At 47.5% G+C, this 20,925-nt stretch overlaps 1 protein-coding gene across 1 annotated transcript in view; it reads right to left on the minus strand.

Moving 5' to 3' along the window:
• Positions 1–4,009: 4,009 nt before the first annotated feature.
• LOC123344863 (zinc finger protein RFP-like) overlaps positions 4,010–20,925 on the minus strand; it is a 38,356-nt gene continuing 21,440 nt past the window's right edge. The window contains exons 7-8 of the mRNA XM_044981359.1: positions 20,498–20,557; positions 4,010–4,749 (exon numbers count right to left, since the gene is read on the minus strand). Of these exons, the coding sequence (XP_044837294.1) occupies positions 4,235–4,749; positions 20,498–20,557 (575 nt within the window). The 3' untranslated portion in view covers positions 4,010–4,234. The remainder of the gene's footprint in view (positions 4,750–20,497; positions 20,558–20,925) is intronic.

The following is a 20,925-nucleotide window of genomic DNA, read 5'->3' on the forward strand; positions in this document are numbered from 1 at the left end:
TTGCAGAAGAGCCAAGCTGTTAGCTTTTCCATTAGGACTACCATCCCTTTCACTTCTCAAATGCCAAATTATAATTTACATTTAATTTTAGTGCCATAGGGAGATTCATGTCAGGGGAGGGTAGCTTCATTTAAAATTAGCCACTGGGGGAGGGATCACATGAGAAGAGCAATATCCTACACCACCTATCTCTTTCCCAACCCTACCAAGGGAGACCCGCCCCCCTTGCATTCCCTGAGGCTTTAGAGGGGTTAATTCAGCGGTTCTCAAACTTTTGTCCTGGTGACCCCTTTAACATAGCAAACCTCTGAGTGTGACCCCCCCCTTATAAATTGAAAACACTTTTTTATATCTTTAACACTATTATAAATGCTGGAGGCAAAGTGGGGTTTGAGGTGGAGGCTGACAGCTCGCGACCCCCGGTAATAATATGGTGACCCCCTGAGGGGTCCCAACCCCTAGTTTGAGAACCCTTGTGTTAATTTAATGTTAGCACCCTGTGTCCATTCACATGCATGTGCTATTTTGAGCATTTCAGTTTTCACAACATAAGCTCATCCCAGATTCTGGAACAAGCTCAAATGCTCAGTTTGTGGAGTATGTACATAAGCTATAGTAAAGACAAACCCACAGTAACCGTCTCCAGTTTGTGAGGGACCCCATGGACCCAGTCTCTAGGAAACAGATAAATGCATGGAGGTTAAGTCCATTAATGGCTATTAGCCATGATGGGTAAGGGATGGTGTCCCTAGCCTCTGTTTGTCAGAAGGTGGAGATGGATGGCAGGAGAGAGCTCACTGTTAGGTTCACTCCCTCTGGGGCATGCAGCTGCATGCTTTGTGTATGCGTAGGGATGGCACTGACTCTCTTGTATGAAATCTCTCTCAGAGGCAAATTTCTACTGTAATTTTGACTAAACATAGATATACAGTACTAATAACCCCAAGAAATCATATGGTATATCATGCACCAAAGAATTATGATTTAAAACCACATATGTTTGGGGTTCTTTTTATTTTTTTGTTTCTGAGCCTTTAGGGATGCATGAGATTCATTTTTTCACGTTTTTTCCCAAACCACAAGTTACATTTTTTTATTGCTATACTTAGTGAAAACTCTGATTCTTGAGCAATCATTTGACCCCAGAAGCTTGTGTTTTCAGATTAAAAACACCAAATGCTGCCACCCCATGGTAAAATTGTAAGAGTTGGTAACACTGGTTATTTGTGTTTGGCTATCTGGACACACATGACATCGGTATCAATGACAATTGCACTGAATACAGCTAAGGACACAGTAACATTTTTTTTCTAGATACAGGCCTTAGTTTGCAAGCTGAAATTGCAGCCATTGATTGATTGTTAGCTCTCCAAAATGGCCTTATGCTCCAATGACAATTAATACCATTTTGGACTTCCAATATTATGAACTTTTCATACCTTTTAATTAAAAATAATAAACCCAATGTCTGTAACTAATTCTCCCATTCTACAAACACTGAAGCGCATGCTTTTTGGAGGTAGTTGCCCTGGGACATCTGTAAGGTGTTCAGTAGATGCTGCCAGGCTTATGGGCTGAGGACGTCCTGATTTTTTGTACCTCAGAGGTGGCAACCCTATTTCAAAGCCTTTTCTCTTCGGTAAATATTTTCATTAAGATACATTTCAGTGCTGTCCTTCATTCTGACAAGTTTACTTATTTTCCCTTCCAAACAGGGGCATTATTTGCTGTGGGCAGGTGCCTCTCCAACCTTGGTTCCCCAGCCCCACAAATTTTCATAGCGCCTCGCCAGGGGTTGTGTGAAAAACAGCCATCTGTCAGATTTAGCCATCAGGTTTAGCTACCAGTGGTGGTTTCAGATACTATCCATATCACGTCTTGCTTTCCTATCTGAATTAACTACCCCCAACTTTCCACATGGGTATCTCATGCAGAGGGCCCTGCCTGCCGCATTCCTCCTCACCCCCGAGACCCCCTCCACCTGCCACTCGCAATATCCTTACTCACCACTTGCCCCTGTGAAACACCCACCTGCTGCTCGCTGTGTGCCTCCTCACCTCCACCCCTCCCCTGAGATCCTCCTCCACTGCTCTCCATGTCCTCCTCTCCTCCACCATCCCCGCAAGACCGCCCCACACACCCTGCCCCTCCTCTCATCCACCCGCCTACCCGCGAGATGCCTCTGCCCATCACTCACTGTGTTCCTCCTCTCCTCCATCCTCTTGCCTGTGAGACCCCCCAAACATCGCTCATTATGTCCCTCCTCTACTCCACTTCCCCGTGAGACCCATAGGCGCCGACTCCATGGGTGCTCCAGGGAAAAATTGGTGAGTGCTCTGCACTCCGGTATCGGCAGCTCCCCGCCCTGCCCCAGCTCACCTCTGCCTCTGCTCCACCTCCTCCCCTGAGCGCACCGTATGCCCTCTTTTTCCCCCAGCTCCCAACGCTTGCACCGTGAAACAGCTGTTTCGAGTGGCAAGTGCTGGGAGGGAGGTGGGAGAACATGGTGTGCTTGGGGAAGAGGCGGGGCTGGGGTGGGGATTTGGGGAAGGGGATGAAATGGGGGTGGTGCAGGGGAAGGGAAAGGGTGGAATCAGGGCAGGGCCAGGGGCAGTACAAGCACCCACTGGTGGTGGGGAAAGTTGGTGCCTATGACCCCGCCCCACTGCTGTGTCCAAGCCTGCCCTCACACTGGCAGGAGAGTGACGCAGAGAGTGGTGGCGGCTGAGCAGGGAGGGGGCAGGGCCTGGGGTGAAGTGGGGGTGGAATGTGGATGCAAGAAGTGGGACAGGGAACTAGCCTCCCTCAGGGGAAGCTTTGCCCACCCAAGGCTGGCTCTAGGTTTTTTGCCACCCCAAGCAAAAAAAATTTTGGTTACCCCCCGCCACCCCATCCCTGGGCTCCCCTCACCCAGCAGTGCCCTCCCCCCGCCACCCCAGCTCTGGGCTCTGTCTCCCCCCCACATACACCCCAGCCACCCCAGTTCTAGGCTCCCCACCCCCAAACATAGGATCTGCTACCAGCGCATGGCACCTGAGCTCTGGCCCAGCCGCGACTCTGTCCCCATGCGGGTGGAGCTGCTGGGCAGCGCGGAGCGGAACAGAGAACACGGCCCAGAGGTGGCAGTGCAGCTGCAGGGCGACACAGAGAACATGGCCCCCTCCCTGGGCTTTGCAGAGCTTCTGGTGGCCGAAGTGAACCCCCGGGCTTGGCTCCAGGGGACCCCACTTCCCTCCCTCCCCAGCTCCTCACACACCCTTGGAGCCCCTCTCGCCGCCACAGCCCGGGCCCTGGAGCCAAGCACAGGCTGCGGCGGTGGTGAGAGGGGCTCCTGAAGAGTGAGAGGAGCCGGGGAGGGAGGGAAGCGGTGCCTGGGATGCAGGAAGGGGGGAGGGGTCCTGCAGCCGCTGTCACTCTGAGTCTCCCCAGGGCAGCGTGGCATTTCCCCACCTGAGTGGGCTGTGCAGGGCGCCGCTAGGCTGGGCAGGGGGCGCGGATCCTGGCTCATGCGCTGACAGGGCGAGTGGCTTTTTGCCACTCCAAGCAAAAAAAAAAAAGGCGGGGGGTTGCCGGCCCTTAGAAAGTGCCACCCCAAGCACATTCTTGGAGGGCTGGTGCCTAGAGCCGGCCCTGCGCCCGCCGCCCATGTTAAGGCAGTTTTAGTGCTTGAGGGGATCACACTTGATATCTGGCGAGTGAAATCTAAACACAGAACTCACAACCCATGTGGGGTTTGTGCTCTGCTTTGTAACTGCCCTGAAGTTGGACCTCATGTTCTTGAGCTGCACGCAACAATTAGAGCTGGGACATTAAGGTGAAGGAAACAAGAAGAATTGTTTGTAATGTTTTTATTTTACAGTAAGTAGGTGGAAAGTAGGAAAGTAAAAGGAGCTAAGAGAGTTTAATGACCACAGCATATTGTAAGGAGATCCACAGCTTCCAGCTTCTCCCCAACTCCCCCAACGCTGATTGATTAATTCTGTGTCCCTGCCACCCCCACATCTGCCTGTCTCCTGCCCAGCTGTTAGTGCTACCCCCACCCAGCATGTCTCCCCACAACCCCAGGGGTTCTTCCCCCTCTGTCTCCTGGGACTGCAGGGAGGGGGAGGAGCTTCCAGGGGCCATAGAGATGAGGCACCAGGGGCTGGGCAGATAGGAGTCCTCCAAGATCATAGAGACTAGGGTTCATGAGGCTAGAGAGGCAGATTTCCAGTTCCCTCCTCTGCTGCGTGTCTCAGGGACACAGTCTGAGCTGGGATCCCGGCCCCAGCCAGAACCAGGGTCGGATTCTCCCCCCAGGGACGGAGCCCGGCGGGAAAATGAAGATCGGGGCCTCATCACCAGCATCGATAAATGTCACCTGCCCCCGGTCACAGTCCAGACAAACCCGGATCCTGCTGGGGGCCCGGCTCAGGGGCAGGGGGGTCTCAGGGGAGGTGAGAGCCTGGAACTGATCCCCGCACTGCCCCACAGCCCAGATCCCCCCCTCAGGGCTATGGCTGATCCCTCCCTTCCTCCTCACAGATGCTCTGGCCACCCCCACGGCCCAGCCTCCCTCACCCCCCACCTCCACCTCCCAGCAATGTCTCCCCGAGGTGAATCCCTCACAGCCCAGCACACAGCGCTCAGAGTCAAATCTCTCAGGGTTGTTCAGCAGTCGCTGCCATTTGTATCCCCATCTCACATATTTCCCTCCCTCAGACAGGACGAGTTTGAGATGAGCTGTGTCTGGATCCAGAGTCACAGTCACTGGGGAGAGAGAATCAGAGCGTTAGGGGCAGAGCTCAGTCCTGGGAGAGGGTTTGATGGCGTCAATGACAGAATCTGCCCCAGCTGGGGAGTGACTCAGAATCTCCTTCCAGGATGTACCCTGCTCAGAATGGGGAGCAGCTCTGAGATGTCAGCACAGTACAGGGGAGAGTCACTCTTGAGGGAGGTGACAGAGCAAGAAGATTTGCTGATCTGAGACTGAGACTCCAAATGTTTCTCATCCTGCTCTTCCCCTGATGGCAACTAGAGACCCGGGAATCATAGGGAAGCCCCAGCAGATTTCCACTCACATCATTCACATGGTCACAATTACCTTTTCCCTGATGTGCCCTCCCCCACTTCATTTTAAAACCTTGGAGTTTGGCTCTCTGGTTGATGCCAGCATGATGCCTGCTCCATCTTGCCACATATCTGAGCTCTGTAGAGAATGACAAGATTCAATAGTTCCCTAACTAAAATTCTGTAGCTAGTCATCAGGGCCAGCCAATGAGAATGATCAGTCCAGATTTCAGTTTTTAAAATTGGGATTTTGATTTAGAAGCAAGAAGCTTCTCCAAGAGAAGGAAGTTAGGGGTGGGGAGAGGAGAAAGAGGGTTTGGAATTTACTCCATGAAGGAGAAGGTGGCAAGGATGGTTAAAAACAGCAGAAAGTTGGGATTTGGTGGAGAGAGGAAAAAGGAGAGAAGACAAAAGATGCAGAATTTGAAGTCTGAGTAGACTTACTCCTTGGTTTGAACTCTGGAGACTGGTCACCCTTGTTCCTCTAGCTGAAACCAGGGCTGGGATCCTAACGGACAATAACTGCTCAGTCACTTGGAGCAGAAATATGGGAGAAATGTGTAAGGAGGGCATGTTGTGGTCGTCCTTTCCTCTCCCTCATTTGAACCTCAGGACTCTGTCTTCTCTGAACAGGAACAATATTATACCACACTTTCCTCGTTTTTTGTGCAGTGAAAGGAAGCAGGATCTCCCATTGATTAAATCTGAGTTGTAATTACCTGCATTGCTTAGGGATCTCCTCCACTCTGGAAGCAAACACATAGATAGGGATGAGAATTAAGCCAGACAAATTCAGCATCAATAGGATTCATTATCACAGAAAAGGCTGCATCAGAGAGAGAGAAACAAAACAAAACAAAAACAAAATGCCCTTACCTAGGTCTACTTGAAGTTTACCTAAATAACAAACAGAAATAAAAGGACATCCTGTAAAAGCTTCTCCTGGGTGGAATTAACCACTGCCTGCCCCCCAATCGTTGATCAATTGGCCTGTCTACTGTGCATTGTTTTACACCAGTACAATCCTAGGGATTGGACACAGGATAAACCACACCAGCGCAAGTCACTTTTCACACTGGTGTAGCTGCGTTAGGGGTCTGACCAGGTGCAGCTCTATAAGGAAAGGAGAAGGCAGCCCAAAACTCCCTCAGTGGCCTTTATGCCAGCGTTGAGCTGGGCGAAAGGTCACACTTATAAATGCCTCACCTATGTGCCAGGACTGTGGACACTCAGTGCACAGAATCCTGACGCAGGTGACCACATCCTCACTTTGATCCTGGGCTGCCACCAGACCCTCTCGCAAGTTCTTTTTATGGAGCTGGCCTGGAGCCATTTTTGCCATGGGCATCAAGTGCACAATCCCCCCGGTCACCCACTCCATGCTGCCTCCTGAAGAGACAAGTCCAATACTGGCTTCCGACCCATTACCGATATAACAAGTTATGCAATTAATATTACTTATGATTTTCAAGTTGACATTGTCACATTCATTCAAAAATCTTTCAGAGCATATCATTGGTTCTACCAGGAAAAAAATGGAACTTACTGATAGTGTTGAGATGTTTCCCTAAAAAAGAAAATATAAATAAAATTATGTGAGGACTTTTTCTGTGACTCTAGATTTAAAAGGATCTTTTCATTATGAGTCCTTGAATAATGATAATGACACTGCTCTACCAAGCCGTTGCAGCTCTTCAGGAACTTGCAGCTTAGGTGCCCAGTGGAGGAGAAATTGGGTACTTTCTAAGTGTAATTTGATTTATTTACACACATAGACCTGTCCTAGAACAGCGATGGTCACAAACAGCACACAGGCAATCCTGTCTCTCAAGAACTTCACCGAGCACCAGGGCTTGGTTCCTAGGGAACTCCAAGAATTGTTGCCAGTTGACTAATAAATCCTACTCTGTTCTGAAAAGGCTGTTTCGTGTCACTGCAAAAACTTGCTGTGGCACATAAGTCCCTGAAGAGCATATAAGCCTCTGTTCAGGAATCTAAGTGTAGACTAGCTGGAGAGAGCTCTTGGTGTGAAAACCCGAGTGCTGGAGCCCAGAGGTTCAGTTAAGGAGGTGATCAGGCCATGAGGCTTACTATGAAGGAAGAGTGAGATCCTTTGGATGTGTGGCAGACTGAAGGGGTTCCTCCAAGAGACTGTTTAAGAGCTGGAGTGTGGATCCATGACATTTGGTTCCTAGATAATCTCAAGAATTAATACCTCAAGAATTGACTAACGTGAGATCAAGACAATGAGCAAACTCTCCTGTTTCTTGTTCAGCTCTCTCTTCCTGAAACTTTGCAGAACCCGAAACTAACAAACAACACCACAACCTGTCTTCCCCAAGACTGAACATTTGCTCACACACTAAAACAAAGTAAAAAGAAAGAAAAACTTGGAAGACTATGTACTAGCATTCCTGGATGGAGCCTTCCTTAATAACAGAAATAACAAGCCATTCCTTAATACTGTAATAACCTTTTGAACACACTAGAATTAAACAGCAGAAACTCCATAAGACAAGGATTTTCGTTTGAGCCAAGGGTACTTAAAAACCCGAACCACACTGAATTACAGGGGGAGTTGGGAACCTAACTCCCTCAGGCTCCATTGACAATCTAATTAAACTGCTGCAAACCAAGTGTTAGGCTTATTTTAAGATGAATAGGAACAGGTTTAAGTTAACCTGAAATAAACTCCACTTAAACAGATGTGTCCACACAGAGGTTTGCATTGGTTTAACAAAATCCATTTAATTTCACACTTTAAGCTGATGTAACTTTTCCATGTAGAAAACTCTAAATGGTCTTTCTAAGGAGAAAATCTCATTCTGATTACACTGCATTTTCCCCATTAGAGCTTTACCTCTTAATTTGAAGAGAAAAGGAGTAAGGCTGATGAACACCAACAAAATCATCAGAGTCACACTGCAAACCACCGGCCAAGGAGACATTCTTGGGAAAAAGAAATCTGAAACACAAAGCCCACATTAGTCTGGAAATAATAAACACTATACTACAGTTTGGAATGACAAATAATGTGTACTTTTATTCTAGAAAAATGTATTACATCAGGTTTTGTTTGAAACAAGTGTGCGGAAAAATGCTCCCTGAAAGATAAAAATTGGCAGAAACCAATTTTAAAGAGAGGTTCTGCTCACACACTTTTGATAGTATTTAATACACCATTCAATACTTTGTGACATGCTACCAGCCTCTCCCTGTCTCCGTCTTCCTCTCTCCAGCACACAGAGGCACCAGTAGAAAAAAGGGCCTAGAGGGCACCGCCAGAAAAGTGGGGGGGGGGAGCATGGGCCACGGGGGAAAAGGGGAGGGGCCTGCATGGGCCATGCCGCGCTGATTCGAGGGCTTCACGTGACCCCCGCCCCCCCCCCGCCAGCATATATAGGTGGACCTGGTCACATGACCTGTTATTAAGGTGGCTCCAGCCTTCCCAATAGGGCCTTCTTTTCAGTTGCTCACTGCTTTGCCAAACTTTAGCAATCTGGGCAGAAAAGTTCCATGCTGGGTATCTGCCTCAGGCGGACTTTTTTTTTTTTTTTAAACAAGTTTCAGCCAAAATGGTTCTACTGTTCCTAAAAATGAGGTCAGAGAATAACACATTGTTTTGACATTCTAAAAAAAAAAATCTGACGACCTTTTCTAGGAGAAGCTTTAGTGCCCCAGGCTTTTGAGCAGAAACTTGATATTCAGCAGGGTGTGACCTTTGTGTCAGGGATGTGCCTTTTCCCTGTGAAAATCCATCCAATAATTGGCCAAGTGATAAGCTTCTGAAAAGTTTTAGTTTGTGCACACAAACAGTTCTTAGAGTTTAGCCGCTAAATTCTCTGAAGGTTTTGTCCTTACAGAGCATGCTCCATCCCCTCACAGCCCCTACTACTGACCAGACTTCACAAGTGATGACATCCCCACAGTCCAGGTCAAGGATAAACGGGCAAAGCTGATCTTTCCCGGCAATTGCTGCTCCAAGCTGGTGTGGGGTTGGGCACTAGAATGGACAGCAGGGGGCCTGTATCTCCTGTGCTCTCAGTGCCCACTCTGCTGGTGTCTAGGCAGAACGGAGGTAGGTGACTGACTAGAATATAAGATGGGGGGAAAGCTAGACCTGGAAGGAGGTTAAGGAATAGATTAGAACAAAGTGCTTGGTGAGGCTGGTTCTGGAGTGAGAGAGAAACTGTGACTGGGAATGAGGTGGAGCTGGACACTGGGTAAGAAGAGTGGGAACTAGTGTGGGAAATGGGAGGACTGAACGTGAGAACTGAGACCAGATGAGGAACAGGGGCAAAGGGACAGACTAGAACAAGGCCTGACAAGGAGACTGGGACTGGGAACCAGTAGGGGAACGGGGAAGAGGAAGGGGAGTCAAATCTGACAAGGAGCTGGAGTGTAGGGTTACATCTGAGGCTGGTTGGACAAAGAGACAGTGCAACCAGCTTTCAGAATGGAGAGAGGTAAATAGTGGTGGCCCCCAGGGGTCTGTTTAGGAGCAATCCTATTCAACATATTCATAAATGATCTGGAAAAAGGGGTAAACAGTGAGGTGCCAAATTTGCAGATGATACAAAATTACTAAAGATAGTTAAGACCCAGGCAGACTGTGAAGAGCTACCTAAGGATCTCAAAACTGGGTGACTGGGCAACAAAATGGCAGATGAAATTTAATGTTGATAAATGCAAAGTAATGCACATTGGAAAGAATAATCCCAACTATACATATAAAATGATGGAGTCTAAATGAGCTGTTACCACTCAAGAAAGAGATCTTGGAGTCATTGCGGATAGTTCTCTGAAAACAGCCACTCAATGGGCAGCGGCAGTCGAAAAAGCGAACGGAATGTTGGGAATAATTAAGAAAGGGATAGACAGACTGAAAATATCATATTGCCTCTATATAAATCCATGGTATGCCCACATCTTGAATACTGCGTGCACATGAGGTCACATCATCTCAAAAAAGATATATTGGAATTGGAAAAGGTTCAGGAAAGGGCAATAAAAATTATTAGGAGTATGGAACAGTTTCTGTATGTGGAGAGATTAAAAAGACAGGGATTTTTCAGCTTGGAAAAGAGACGGATAAGGGGAGATATGATTGAGGTTTATAAAATTATTACTGGTGTAGAGAAAGTAGATAAGTGTTGTTTACTATTTCTCATAACACAAGAACTAGGAGTCACTAAATGAAATTAATAGGCAACAGGTTTAAAACAAATAAAAGGAAGTATTTCTTCACACAACGCACAGTCAACCTGTGGAACTCCTTGTCAGAAGATGTTGTGAAAGCCAAGACCATAACAGGGTTGAAAAAAGAACTAGATAAATTTATGGAGGATAGGTCCATCAATGGCTATTAGCCAGGATGGGCAGGAATGATGTCCTTAGCCTCTGTTTGAATAAGCTGGGAATGAGCAACAGAGGCAAACAGGGAGTTTCGCAAGGGAGTTCTCCAGGTGAAGGAGGAGCAAATACAGCATCTGTGGGGTAAGTGACTGTCTGTAGTGTGTGCTTGTTTGTGTTTGGGGGTTACTTGCTATGTGCTGAGCTTGTGTTTGGCAGTCTGTGTGTTTGTTTGGTTGTTTGAGGGACCATGTGCTCTGGCTGGCAGTTGGAGGCAGGTTTGAAAGCTCGAAGCCTCTGGTAATTGGCTGAGCCTTAATCAGTGGGCGGGGCATTCACTCAGGCCAGGGCTTTATAAAGCCGCGCACAAGCAACCAGGGGCTGCTAACAGGGAGTTTCGCAAGGGAGTTTGGAAGGGGAGTAGGAAGGGAGTCCCTCGCCAGCCCTAACCCCTTCCCTGCGGTCCCCCTAAAACCTATAACCCAAACCACATATCAAAACCACTTTCTGTAAACCACCCTTTCATTAACTAGGAGACAATGCAGGCAGAAGCCCAGCAGCAGAGTGGGGGCTATCCAGTTTATTGCACTGAGTGTTGCATGTATGATTACCTGCCCTGTGGGCGGGTGGCGTATGTGTGCGGTCAGTGCAAGGAGCTCCTGGCCCTCAGAGACCATGTACGGACTTTGGAGGCCAGGGTGGCAGAACTGGAGGAGCTAAGAGAGGCAGAGAGGTATGTTGATGAGGCTTTCCGGGACACTGTAGAATTGTCCCACCTCCGCCCAGACAGCCCCTGTGCTGTTGAGGAGGTAGAAAGGCCCAGGGAAGCAGAGCAGTCAATGGGAGCAGAGGGAAACCTTCCCGTAGTTGGGACCCTCCTTCCAGATGGTGCTGGGGTTGCCTCTCGCACTGAGGTTACCTCTCCGGGGGAGGGAACTCCAGTTTCTAGGAAAAGGCAGGTGTTAGTAATGGGAGATTCGATTATTAGGAACATAGATAGCTGGGTTTGTGATGACCGGGAGAACCGTATGGTGACTTGCCTGCCTGGTGCGAAGGTTGCGGATCTCTCGAGGCATCTAGACAGACTTATGTGTAGTGCTGGGGAGGAGCCGGTGGTCGTGGTACATGTAGGTACCAATGACATAGGGAAGGGTAGGAGAGATGTCCTGGAAGCCAAATTTAGGCTGCTAGGGAAGAGACTGAAATCCAGGACCTCTATGGTGGCATTCTCAGAAATGCTCCCAGTTCCACGCGCAGGGCCAGGTAGGCAGGCAGAGATTCAGAGTCTCAACGCGTGGATGAGACGATGGTGTAGAGAGGAGGGGTTCACGTTCATTAGGAACTGGGGAAACTTCTGGGATGGGGGGAGCGTATACAGGAGAGATGGGCTCCACCTAAACCAAAGTGGAACCAGACTGCTGGCACTAAACATTAAAAAGGTTGTAGAGCAGTTTTTAAACTAGGAGATGGGGGAAAGCCGACTGCTGCAGAGGAGCGTGTGAATCGGACACAGACTTCTCTTAGGGGAGAGTCTGATGATAGAGAATCTCCAGGTTATAGTCAGGAGCAGAGGACGGAAGAGTATAATGTAAGGGCCGGGTCAGATGATAAACAGTCACATAAAAAAGAATCTCGCACAACAGAAAAGGGGAGACAAATAAACAGGGGCAGGTTTTTAAAGTGCTTGTACACAAATGCTAGAAGTCTAAATAATAAGATGGGTGAACTAGAGTGCCTTGTGATAAAGGAGGATATTGATATAATAGGCATCACAGAAACCTGGTGGAATGAGAGCAATCAATGGGACACAATCATTCCGGGGTACAAAATATATCGGAAGGACAGAACAGGTTATGCAGGGGGAGGAGTGGCACTATATGTGAAAGAAAATGTAGATTCAAATGAAGTAAAAATCTTAAGCAAATCCACATGTTCCATAGAATCTCTGTGGATAGAAATTCAATGCTCTAATATAAATATAACATTAGGGATCTATTATCGACCACCTGACCAGGACAGTAATAGTGATGATGAAATGCTAAAGGAAATTAGAGAGGCTATCAAAATTAAGAACCCAATAATAGTGGGGGATTTCAATTATCCCCATATTGACTGGGAACATTTCACTTCAGGACGAAATGCGGAGATAAAATTTCTCGATACTTTAAATGACTGCTTTATGGAGCAGCTGGTACGGGAACCCACAATGGGAGAGGCAACTCTAGATTTAATCCTGAGTGGAGCGCAGGAGCTGGTCCAAGAGGTAACTATAGCAGGACCGCTTGGAAATAGTGACCATAATACAATAGCATTCAACATCCCTGTGGTGGGAAGAACACCTCAACAGCCCAACACTGTGGCATTTAATTTCAAAAGGGGGAACTATACAAAAATGAGGAGGTTAGTTAAACAAAAGTTAAAAGGTACAGTGACTAAAGTGAAATCCCTGCAAGTCGCGTGGGCCCTTTTTAAAGACACCATAATAGAGACCCAACTTCAATGTATACCCCAAATTAAGAAACACAGTAAAAGAACTAAAAAAGAGCCACCGTGGCTTAACAAACATGTAAAAGAAGCAGTGAGAGAGAAAAAGACTTCCTTTAAAAAGTGGAAGTCAAATCCTAGTGAGGCAAATAGAAAGGAGCACAAACACTGCCAACTTAAGTGCAAGAGTGTAATAAAAGCCAAAGAGGAGTTTGAAGAACGGCTAGCCAAAAACTCCAAAGGTAATAACAAAATGTTTTTTAAGTACATCAGAAGCAGGAAGCCAGCTAAACAACCAGTGGGGCCCCTTGACGATCAAAATACAAAAGGAGCGCTTAAAGACGATAAAGTCATTGCGGAGAAACTAAATGGATTCTTTGCTTCGGTCTTCACGGCTGAGGATGTTAGGGAGATTCCCAAACCTGAGCCGGCTTTTGTAGGTGACAGATCTGAGGAACTGTCACAGATTGAAGTGTCACTAGAGGAGGTTTTGGAATTAATTGATAAACTCAACATTAACAAGTCACCGGGACCAGATGGAATTCACCCAAGAGTTCTGAAAGAACTGAAATGTGAAGTTGCGGAACTATTAACTAAGGTTTGTAACCTGTCCTTTAAATCGGCTTCGGTACTCAATGATTGGAAGTTAGCTAATGTAACGCCAATATTTAAAAAGGGCTCTAGAGGTGATCCCGGCAATTACAGACCGGTAAGTCTAACGTCGGTACCGGTCAAATTAGTTGAAACAATAGTTAAGAATAAAATTGTCAGACACATAGAAAAACATAAATTATTGAGCAGTAGTCAACATGGTTTCTGTAAAGGGAAATCGTGTCTTACTAATTTATTAGAATTCTTTGAAGGGGTCAACAAACATGTGGACAAGGGGGATCCGGTGGACATAGTGTACTTGGATTTCCAGAAAGCCTTTGACAAGGTCCCTCACCAAAGGCTCTTATGTAAATTAAGTTGTCATGGGATAAAGGGGAAGGTCCTTTCATGGATTGAGAACTGGTTAAAGGACAGGGAACAAAAGGTAGGAATTAATGGTAAATTCTCAGAATGGAGAGGGGTAACTAGCGGTGTTCCCCAAGGGTCAGTCCTAGGACCAATCCTATTCAATTTATTCATAAATGATCTGGAGAAAGGGGTAAACAGTGAGGTGGCAAAGTTTGCAGATGATACTAAACTGCTCAAGATAGTTAAGACCAAAGCAGATTGTGAAGAAATTCAAAAAGATCTCACAAAACTAAGTGATTGGGCAACAAAATGGCAAATGAAATTTAATGTGGATAAATGTAAAGTAATGCACATTGGAAAAAATAACCCCAACTATACATACAATATGATGGGGGCTAATTTAGCTACAACGAGTCAGGAAAAAGATCTTGGAGTCATTGTGGATAGTTCTCTGAAGATGTCCATGCAGTGTGCAGAGGCGGTCAAAAAAGCAAACAGGATGATAGGAATCATTAAAAAGGGGATAGAGAACAAGACAGAGAATATAGTATTGCCCTTATATAAATCCATGGTACGCCCACATCTCGAATACTGTGTACAGATGTGGTCTCCTCACCTCAAAAAAGATATTCTAGCACTAGAAAAGGTTCAGAAAAGGGCAACTAAAATGATTAGGGGTTTGGAGAGGGTCCCATACGAGGAAAGATTAAAGAGGTTAGGACTCTTCAGCTTGGAAAAGAGGAGACTAAGGGGGGATATGATAGAGGTATATAAAATCATGAGTGATGTTGAGAAAGTGGATAAGGAAAAGTTATTTATTTATTCCCATAATACGAGAACTAGGGGTCACCAAATGAAATTAATATGCAGCAGGTTTAAAACAAATAAAAGGAAGTTCTTCTTCACACAGCGCACAGTCAACTTGTGGAACTCCTTACCTGAGGAGGTTGTGAAGGCGAGGACTATAACAATGTTTAAAAGGGAACTGGATAAATTCATGGTGGCTAAGTCCATAAATGGCTATTAGCCAGGATGGGTAAGAATGGTGTCCCTAGCCTCTGTTCGTCAGAGGATGGAGATGGATGGCAGGAGGAAGATCACTTGATCATTGCCTGTTAGGTTCACTCCCTCTGGGGCACCTGGCAATTGGCCACTGTCGGTAGACAGATACTGGGCTAGATGGACCTTTGGTCTGACCCGGTACGGCCGTTCTTATGTTCTTAGGATGGATCACTTGATGATTCCCTGTTCTGTTCATTCCCTCTGGGGCACCTGGCCCTGGCCAATGTCAGAAGACAGGATACTGGGCTAGATGGGCCTTTAGTCTGACCCAATATGGCCATTCTTATGTTAACCTTAATTTGGTCCCTTTGTGCATATGCCTTATGACAAATCTTTAATTAAATGATCACATGTTATTTCCCCCTCCCCCACACCAGAACTCTTGCCTCATTCAGTGCACTGGAGGCACCTGCTCTGGGGATGAATCTGGGTTGTGCAGTGAAGGAGGGTGTTGCTTGTAGGACCCGGGCCTCATTTCTTTCAAAAGTTGGGAAGTGTGGAAAGAATGAGGCAGGGAATTCCAGGAAGAGAAAGGACAGTCTCATGGGTACCGTCCCCTTGGAGGCAAGGGGAAATAGTATGTGATCATGGCATTAGAAACTGTATCATAGTGCATAAAAAAAGGGGGTCCAAATTTAGAACGCACAGGGAATCTGACTTCTGGTATTTCCTAACTTTTGAATCCAATTTTCATTGAAGGTTTTTTTTATGTGTGCACATGGCTGAGCATGTTGTGGAAGTAGAGCAAGAACTGACAAATACAGTAAAATATGGGTAATTCCTCTGTTTTGCCTAAAATCAACAAGAGTATTTGTATATAAAAAAAAATATTTTAAGCAATAACTGACTGCCCAGGAGTGGTAAACCTCTCTTCTTTTGTCTTTCAAATAATCAAAAAAACCCAACAAAAAAACGGCTGCCAGCTGAACAGCATTCAACGTACCATGCATTTACTGGCACAATAGGAATTATGTTCTGTGTTTTATGTCCTGTCTTGTGGTGTTTGTCTCGTGGCCAAAATTGTTCTGTTTAATATTTTCATAAAATAGTCTAGTTCAAAATTTTAAAAAAGGGTTAACTCAAAAAGCAAATACTTGTTTTATTCAACTTGAAATACGAAGTGTTTGAATAAATTAAAAAAAATGTAATATGCTAAAGTCTAATACATTTGCATAAAAAAAACTTCATTGGCCAAATCTTTTAATTAAAAAATTGTTGTTAAAATTTGCACATCAACAGTCTTTGGAAGCAAGGACATGAAAGGTTAACCCACACCCATATAGCACATGGGATCCTTCTGGCTACCTCAAATTTCTAGCCAGAGGGCTGAAAAAAAAAAAAGGAAAGCTATTAAACACCAAAGGTTGTACTGAGTGGACTCCTCAAAAGTGGATGTGCTTGTCCTGGCTTGTTGCTCCAAAGCTTTGTAATGAAGTTATTTTACTGAAAAAATATATGTGGCATACATTAAATAATAAAACTAATGTATTGTATAATGGCAATGTGTATGTGTTCATTAATTAAAAAAATGTATAAGTAAAAAATAAAAAGGTTTCCTTTGTAGGTTAAAAAAAGCCAAAAAAACCCAAAACAAATTAACTAAAAAAAAAAAAGCTAGCAAGCTCAGCCCAAAAATAAAATGCTGGCCCCATTCAAAGACACTGCTCACAGCTAAGACTTGGTTGACAACCAAGAAAAGGGGGGGCCTGAATGTACCCAAGCAGCTATAAGATTTGCAAAACACTGCCAGGCATTAATGAAATGTGTCAGGTTTCTTTTCTCACAGGTAAAAAAGTGCTATCAAAAAACCCTAGCCAGGGGCAGCTCTAACATTTATGCCGCCCCAAGCAAACAAAAAGAGCGCCTCCCCGCCCCCGTGAGCACCGCGCCGCCGAACCCCTCCCCGAGCGTCGCACCACCCAAGTCCCCGCCCCCACCCGAGTGTCACGTCACGCTGCCCAAGTTCCCGCCCCCCGAGCACCATGCTGCCCAAGCCCCCCGCCTCTCCCGAGCACTGCACTGCGCTGCCCAAGTCCCCGCCACCCCGAGCCAGGGCCAGCTCCAGACACCAGCCCACCAAGCACGTGCTTGGGGCGGCACCTTGGGAGGGGACGGCAATCGGGGTTTGTTTTCGTTTTTTTTGGTTTGGCCGGGCAGCGCTAGGGGGGAGGGGGCAGGACTTGGGCGGCGCGACATGACGCTTGGGAGGGGCGGGGTCTTGGGCGGTGCAACGCTCGGGGAGAGGTTCAGCGGCACGGCGCTCGCGGGGGCAGGGCAGCACTCTTTTTGTTTGCTTGGAGCGGCATAAATGATAGAGCCGGCCCTGCCCTGAGTGTCGTATCGCCCAAGCCCCCCACACCTTCCGAGCACCACACCACGCCACCCAAGTCCCCACCCCCCAAGCGCCATGTTGCCTAAGCCCCCCAGCCCTCCCGAGCGTCGCATCGCGCCGCCCAAGTCCCCACCCTCCCCGAGTGTCACGTTGCGCCACCCAAGTCCCCGCTCCCCCAAGTGTCACATCGCACCGCCCAAGTCCCAGCTCCCCCGAGTGTCACGTTGCACTGCCCAAGTCCCCCCCCCCACCCAAGCGCTGCCCGGCCAAACCAAAAAAAAACAAAAATAAACCCCGAGCGCCGCCCCGTCCCAAGGTGCCGCCCCAAGCACATGCTTGGTAGGCTGGTGTCTGGAACCGGCCCTGTGTGGCAGAGAGCTCTGTTCGCGTGTGACTCAGTTAAGAGTGTTTCTGTTCATCAGAATGGGCATGAACTCAGCACTAAGGGTGGTGTCAGGACTCTTTTTGTGTCCCCGCCCGCTCCATGGCCCTGACTGAGGCCCTGCCCCCCTGGCCCGGCTGGGAGACTTGCCTGCTATGGAGAGCCCCTGACACTCCACCTGCCCTGGACATGGGTCCATGGGCCTTTGGCAGCAGTCCCCAGCCCATGTCCTCATTCCCCGGGGTGCAGCACCCTGGGCAGGTGGAGGATCCAAGGCTTCCCAGTGCAGTCCCTGGATGGCAGCCTGGTTCTGGCTTCTAACCTGGCCAGGGCCTCAGGGAAAGAGGAGCAGGTGTGGGGCCATAGAGGCCTGGTCTACACTACGCGTTTAAACCGGTTTTAGGAGCGTAAAACCGATTTAACGCCACAACCGTCCACACTAGGAGGCACCTTATATCGATTTTAATGGCTCTTTAAACCGGTTTCTGTACTCCTCCCTAACGAGAGGAGTAACGCTAGTATCGGTATTACCATATCGGATTAGGGTTAGTGTGGCCGCTGATCGACGGTATTGGCCTCCGGGCGGTATCCCACAGTGCACCAGTGACCGCTCTGGACAGCATTCTGAACTCGGATGCAGTGGCCAGGTAGACAGGAAAAGCCCCGCGAACTTTTGAATATTTCCTGTTTGCCCAGCGTGGAGCTCTGATCAGTACGGGTGGTGATGCAGTTAAAAATCAAAATAAAGAAAGAGCTCCCGCATGGACGATGCGGACGTGATCGCTGTAAGGGCAGGCAAATCTGTTCTATCAGCGCTCCGTTACAGAAGACGACATTCAAAATCATTTTTAAAATATCTCCAGACAGATGCCATAGCAGGGACTCAGCGCACTGCTGCGTGACAAGCGTAACGGAAAGCCAAAGAATCAAATGGACGCTCATGGACTGGAGGACTCAAGCTATCCCACAGTTCCTGCAGTCTCTGAAAACCATTTGCATTCTTGGCTGAGCTCCAAATGCTTCTAGGGTCAAAAACAGTGTCCGCGGTGGGTCAGGGCATAGCTCGGCAATTTACGCACCCCCCCACCCACCCCGAGAAGTGAAAGGGAAAACAATCCTCTCTTGACTCTTTTACATGTCACCCTATCTTTACTGAATGCTGCAGATAGACGCGATGGTGCAGCACTCAACACCAACATCCTTGCTCCCCCCACGCTATGGCTGACTGATGGTACAATACGACTGGTATCCGTCCTTGTCATCAGCCTATTAGCACATGGGGCAGTGCAAAAGGACTGGTAACCATGATGACCAGCATCTGTTAGGTCAATCAAGGGCGCCTGGTCCTAATTTTTCCTGGTAGATGGTGCAATATGGCTGATAACCATCATCGTCATAGCAACAGGGGGCTGAGCTCCATCAGCCCCCACCCTTCATGTGTAAAGAAAAGATTCAAGTGCCCCTGAACTAGCAGAGGGATGCTGGGCTCCTCTCCTACACACTCCTTACTGTCCTGTCTGGACTATCATAGCAGCTGGAGGCTGCCTTCCACTCATATCTCACTAACAAGTCACTGTGTCTTATTCCTGCATTCTTTATGACTTCATCACACAAGTGGGGGGACAATGCTACGGTAGCCCAGGAAGGCTGAGGGAAGAACGGAATCAACAGGTGGGGTTGTTGCAGGAGCACCCCCTGTGAATAGAATACAGCTCATAATTTCTGCAGGATCTGACACAGAGCAGCTGTGCTCTCTGGTTCTATGATACAGTGGTTCTCTAGTACACTTGCCCATATTCTAGGCAGGACTGATTCTATTTTTAGATACCAAAAAGGAGGGATTGACTCAGGGAGTCATTCCCAATTTTGGCTTTTGCGCCCCTGGCTAAGAGCAGCCAGGGGCACTTATGACAGCAGCAAATGGAACAGTGCAAAAGGACTGGTAGCCACGATCATCTTATTACCAATTTATGGTATGGTAGATGGTACAATATGACTGATAACCATCTCTGCTATCATGCAAAAGCAAAAGCATGCTGCTGTGTAGCGCTGCTGAATCGCCTCTGTGAGCGGAATCTAGTACACATACGGTGACAGTCACAAAAGGCGAAACAGGCTCCATGATTGCCATGCTATGGCATCTTCCAGGGCAATCCAGGGAAAAAAGGCATGAAATGCTTGTCTGCCATTGCTTTCCCAGCGGAAGGAGTGACTGATGACATTTACCCAGAACCACCCGCGACAATGATTTTTGCCGCATCAGGCACTGGGATCTCAACCCGGAAATTCAAAGGGGCAGGGGAGGCTGCGGGAACTATGGGATAGCTACAGAGTAGCTACCCACAGTGCAATGCTCCAGAAATCGACGCTAGCCTCGGACCGTGGACGCACACCACCGATTTAATGTGTTTAGTGTGGCCGCACACACTCGATTTTATACAATCTGATTTGTTAAACCGGTTTATGTAAATTCGGAATAATCCCGTAGTGTAGACGTACCCTGAGAGAGGCCAGCACCAGGGCGAGATTGGTGCTGCGAGCAGGGGTTGCACTACACAGAGAGGAGCTGCTCAGCTGTCCTGCCCTAAGCACAGACACTGCCTGCAATGCTCAACACATGCCCAAGGCAATGCGGCCCTCTTCCGCCAAACTATGCCCATGCTGAAAAGTGTTCTGGTCATCCCATCTTTAAAAGTGTGGGTGGGCGGGGGGAGACATGGGCCCCTGGATCTCCTTACCGATTAATGTGTTATTTTTAGGGCTGTGTGTGTCATGGTCACTGTCAGTTTGGTTGGTAACTTTAGCTACAATCTCATGAAGACGTTTTCTCTGGAATTTTCTCATAATTTAAAGGCAATCTTCACCTGCAGACTCACCTTGTCTGTGTGCTCCAAATGATCCTCCCGTTTTTCTCTCCAATTCAGATGGCAGAGTGTCTTGGGGGAGAAAGGAGAAGAGAGGTGAGATTTCAGACTTTCATATTCATAAGAGCATCCCCACTCTGAAACTGTTTTATAATTATGACAGAGAAACAGACAGAGAGGCCCAGAGACACACTCAGGTATTTAATATAAAAAGGTCTGAAATCTATTTCCCCTCTCAATCAGGCATCTCTCAGCAATGGAGCCAGCAGCCTTACAGCCTCACAACTATCCCAGGACACACAATCTGTAAGAGATTTACTTTTCCCTCCTCATCCCCCCCTCCCTTCAGACTCCAGTTGGTTTGTTTCATTCACTTACTGCCTTTTGTCCTAACCTAGACCCAGACCCTGCAAAGACTTTGGCATAAAAGTAACTTTACC

This window comes from Mauremys mutica, chromosome 12 (assembly GCF_020497125.1).
Source record: "Mauremys mutica isolate MM-2020 ecotype Southern chromosome 12, ASM2049712v1, whole genome shotgun sequence".
Classification (NCBI taxonomy): Eukaryota; Metazoa; Chordata; order Testudines; family Geoemydidae; genus Mauremys; species Mauremys mutica.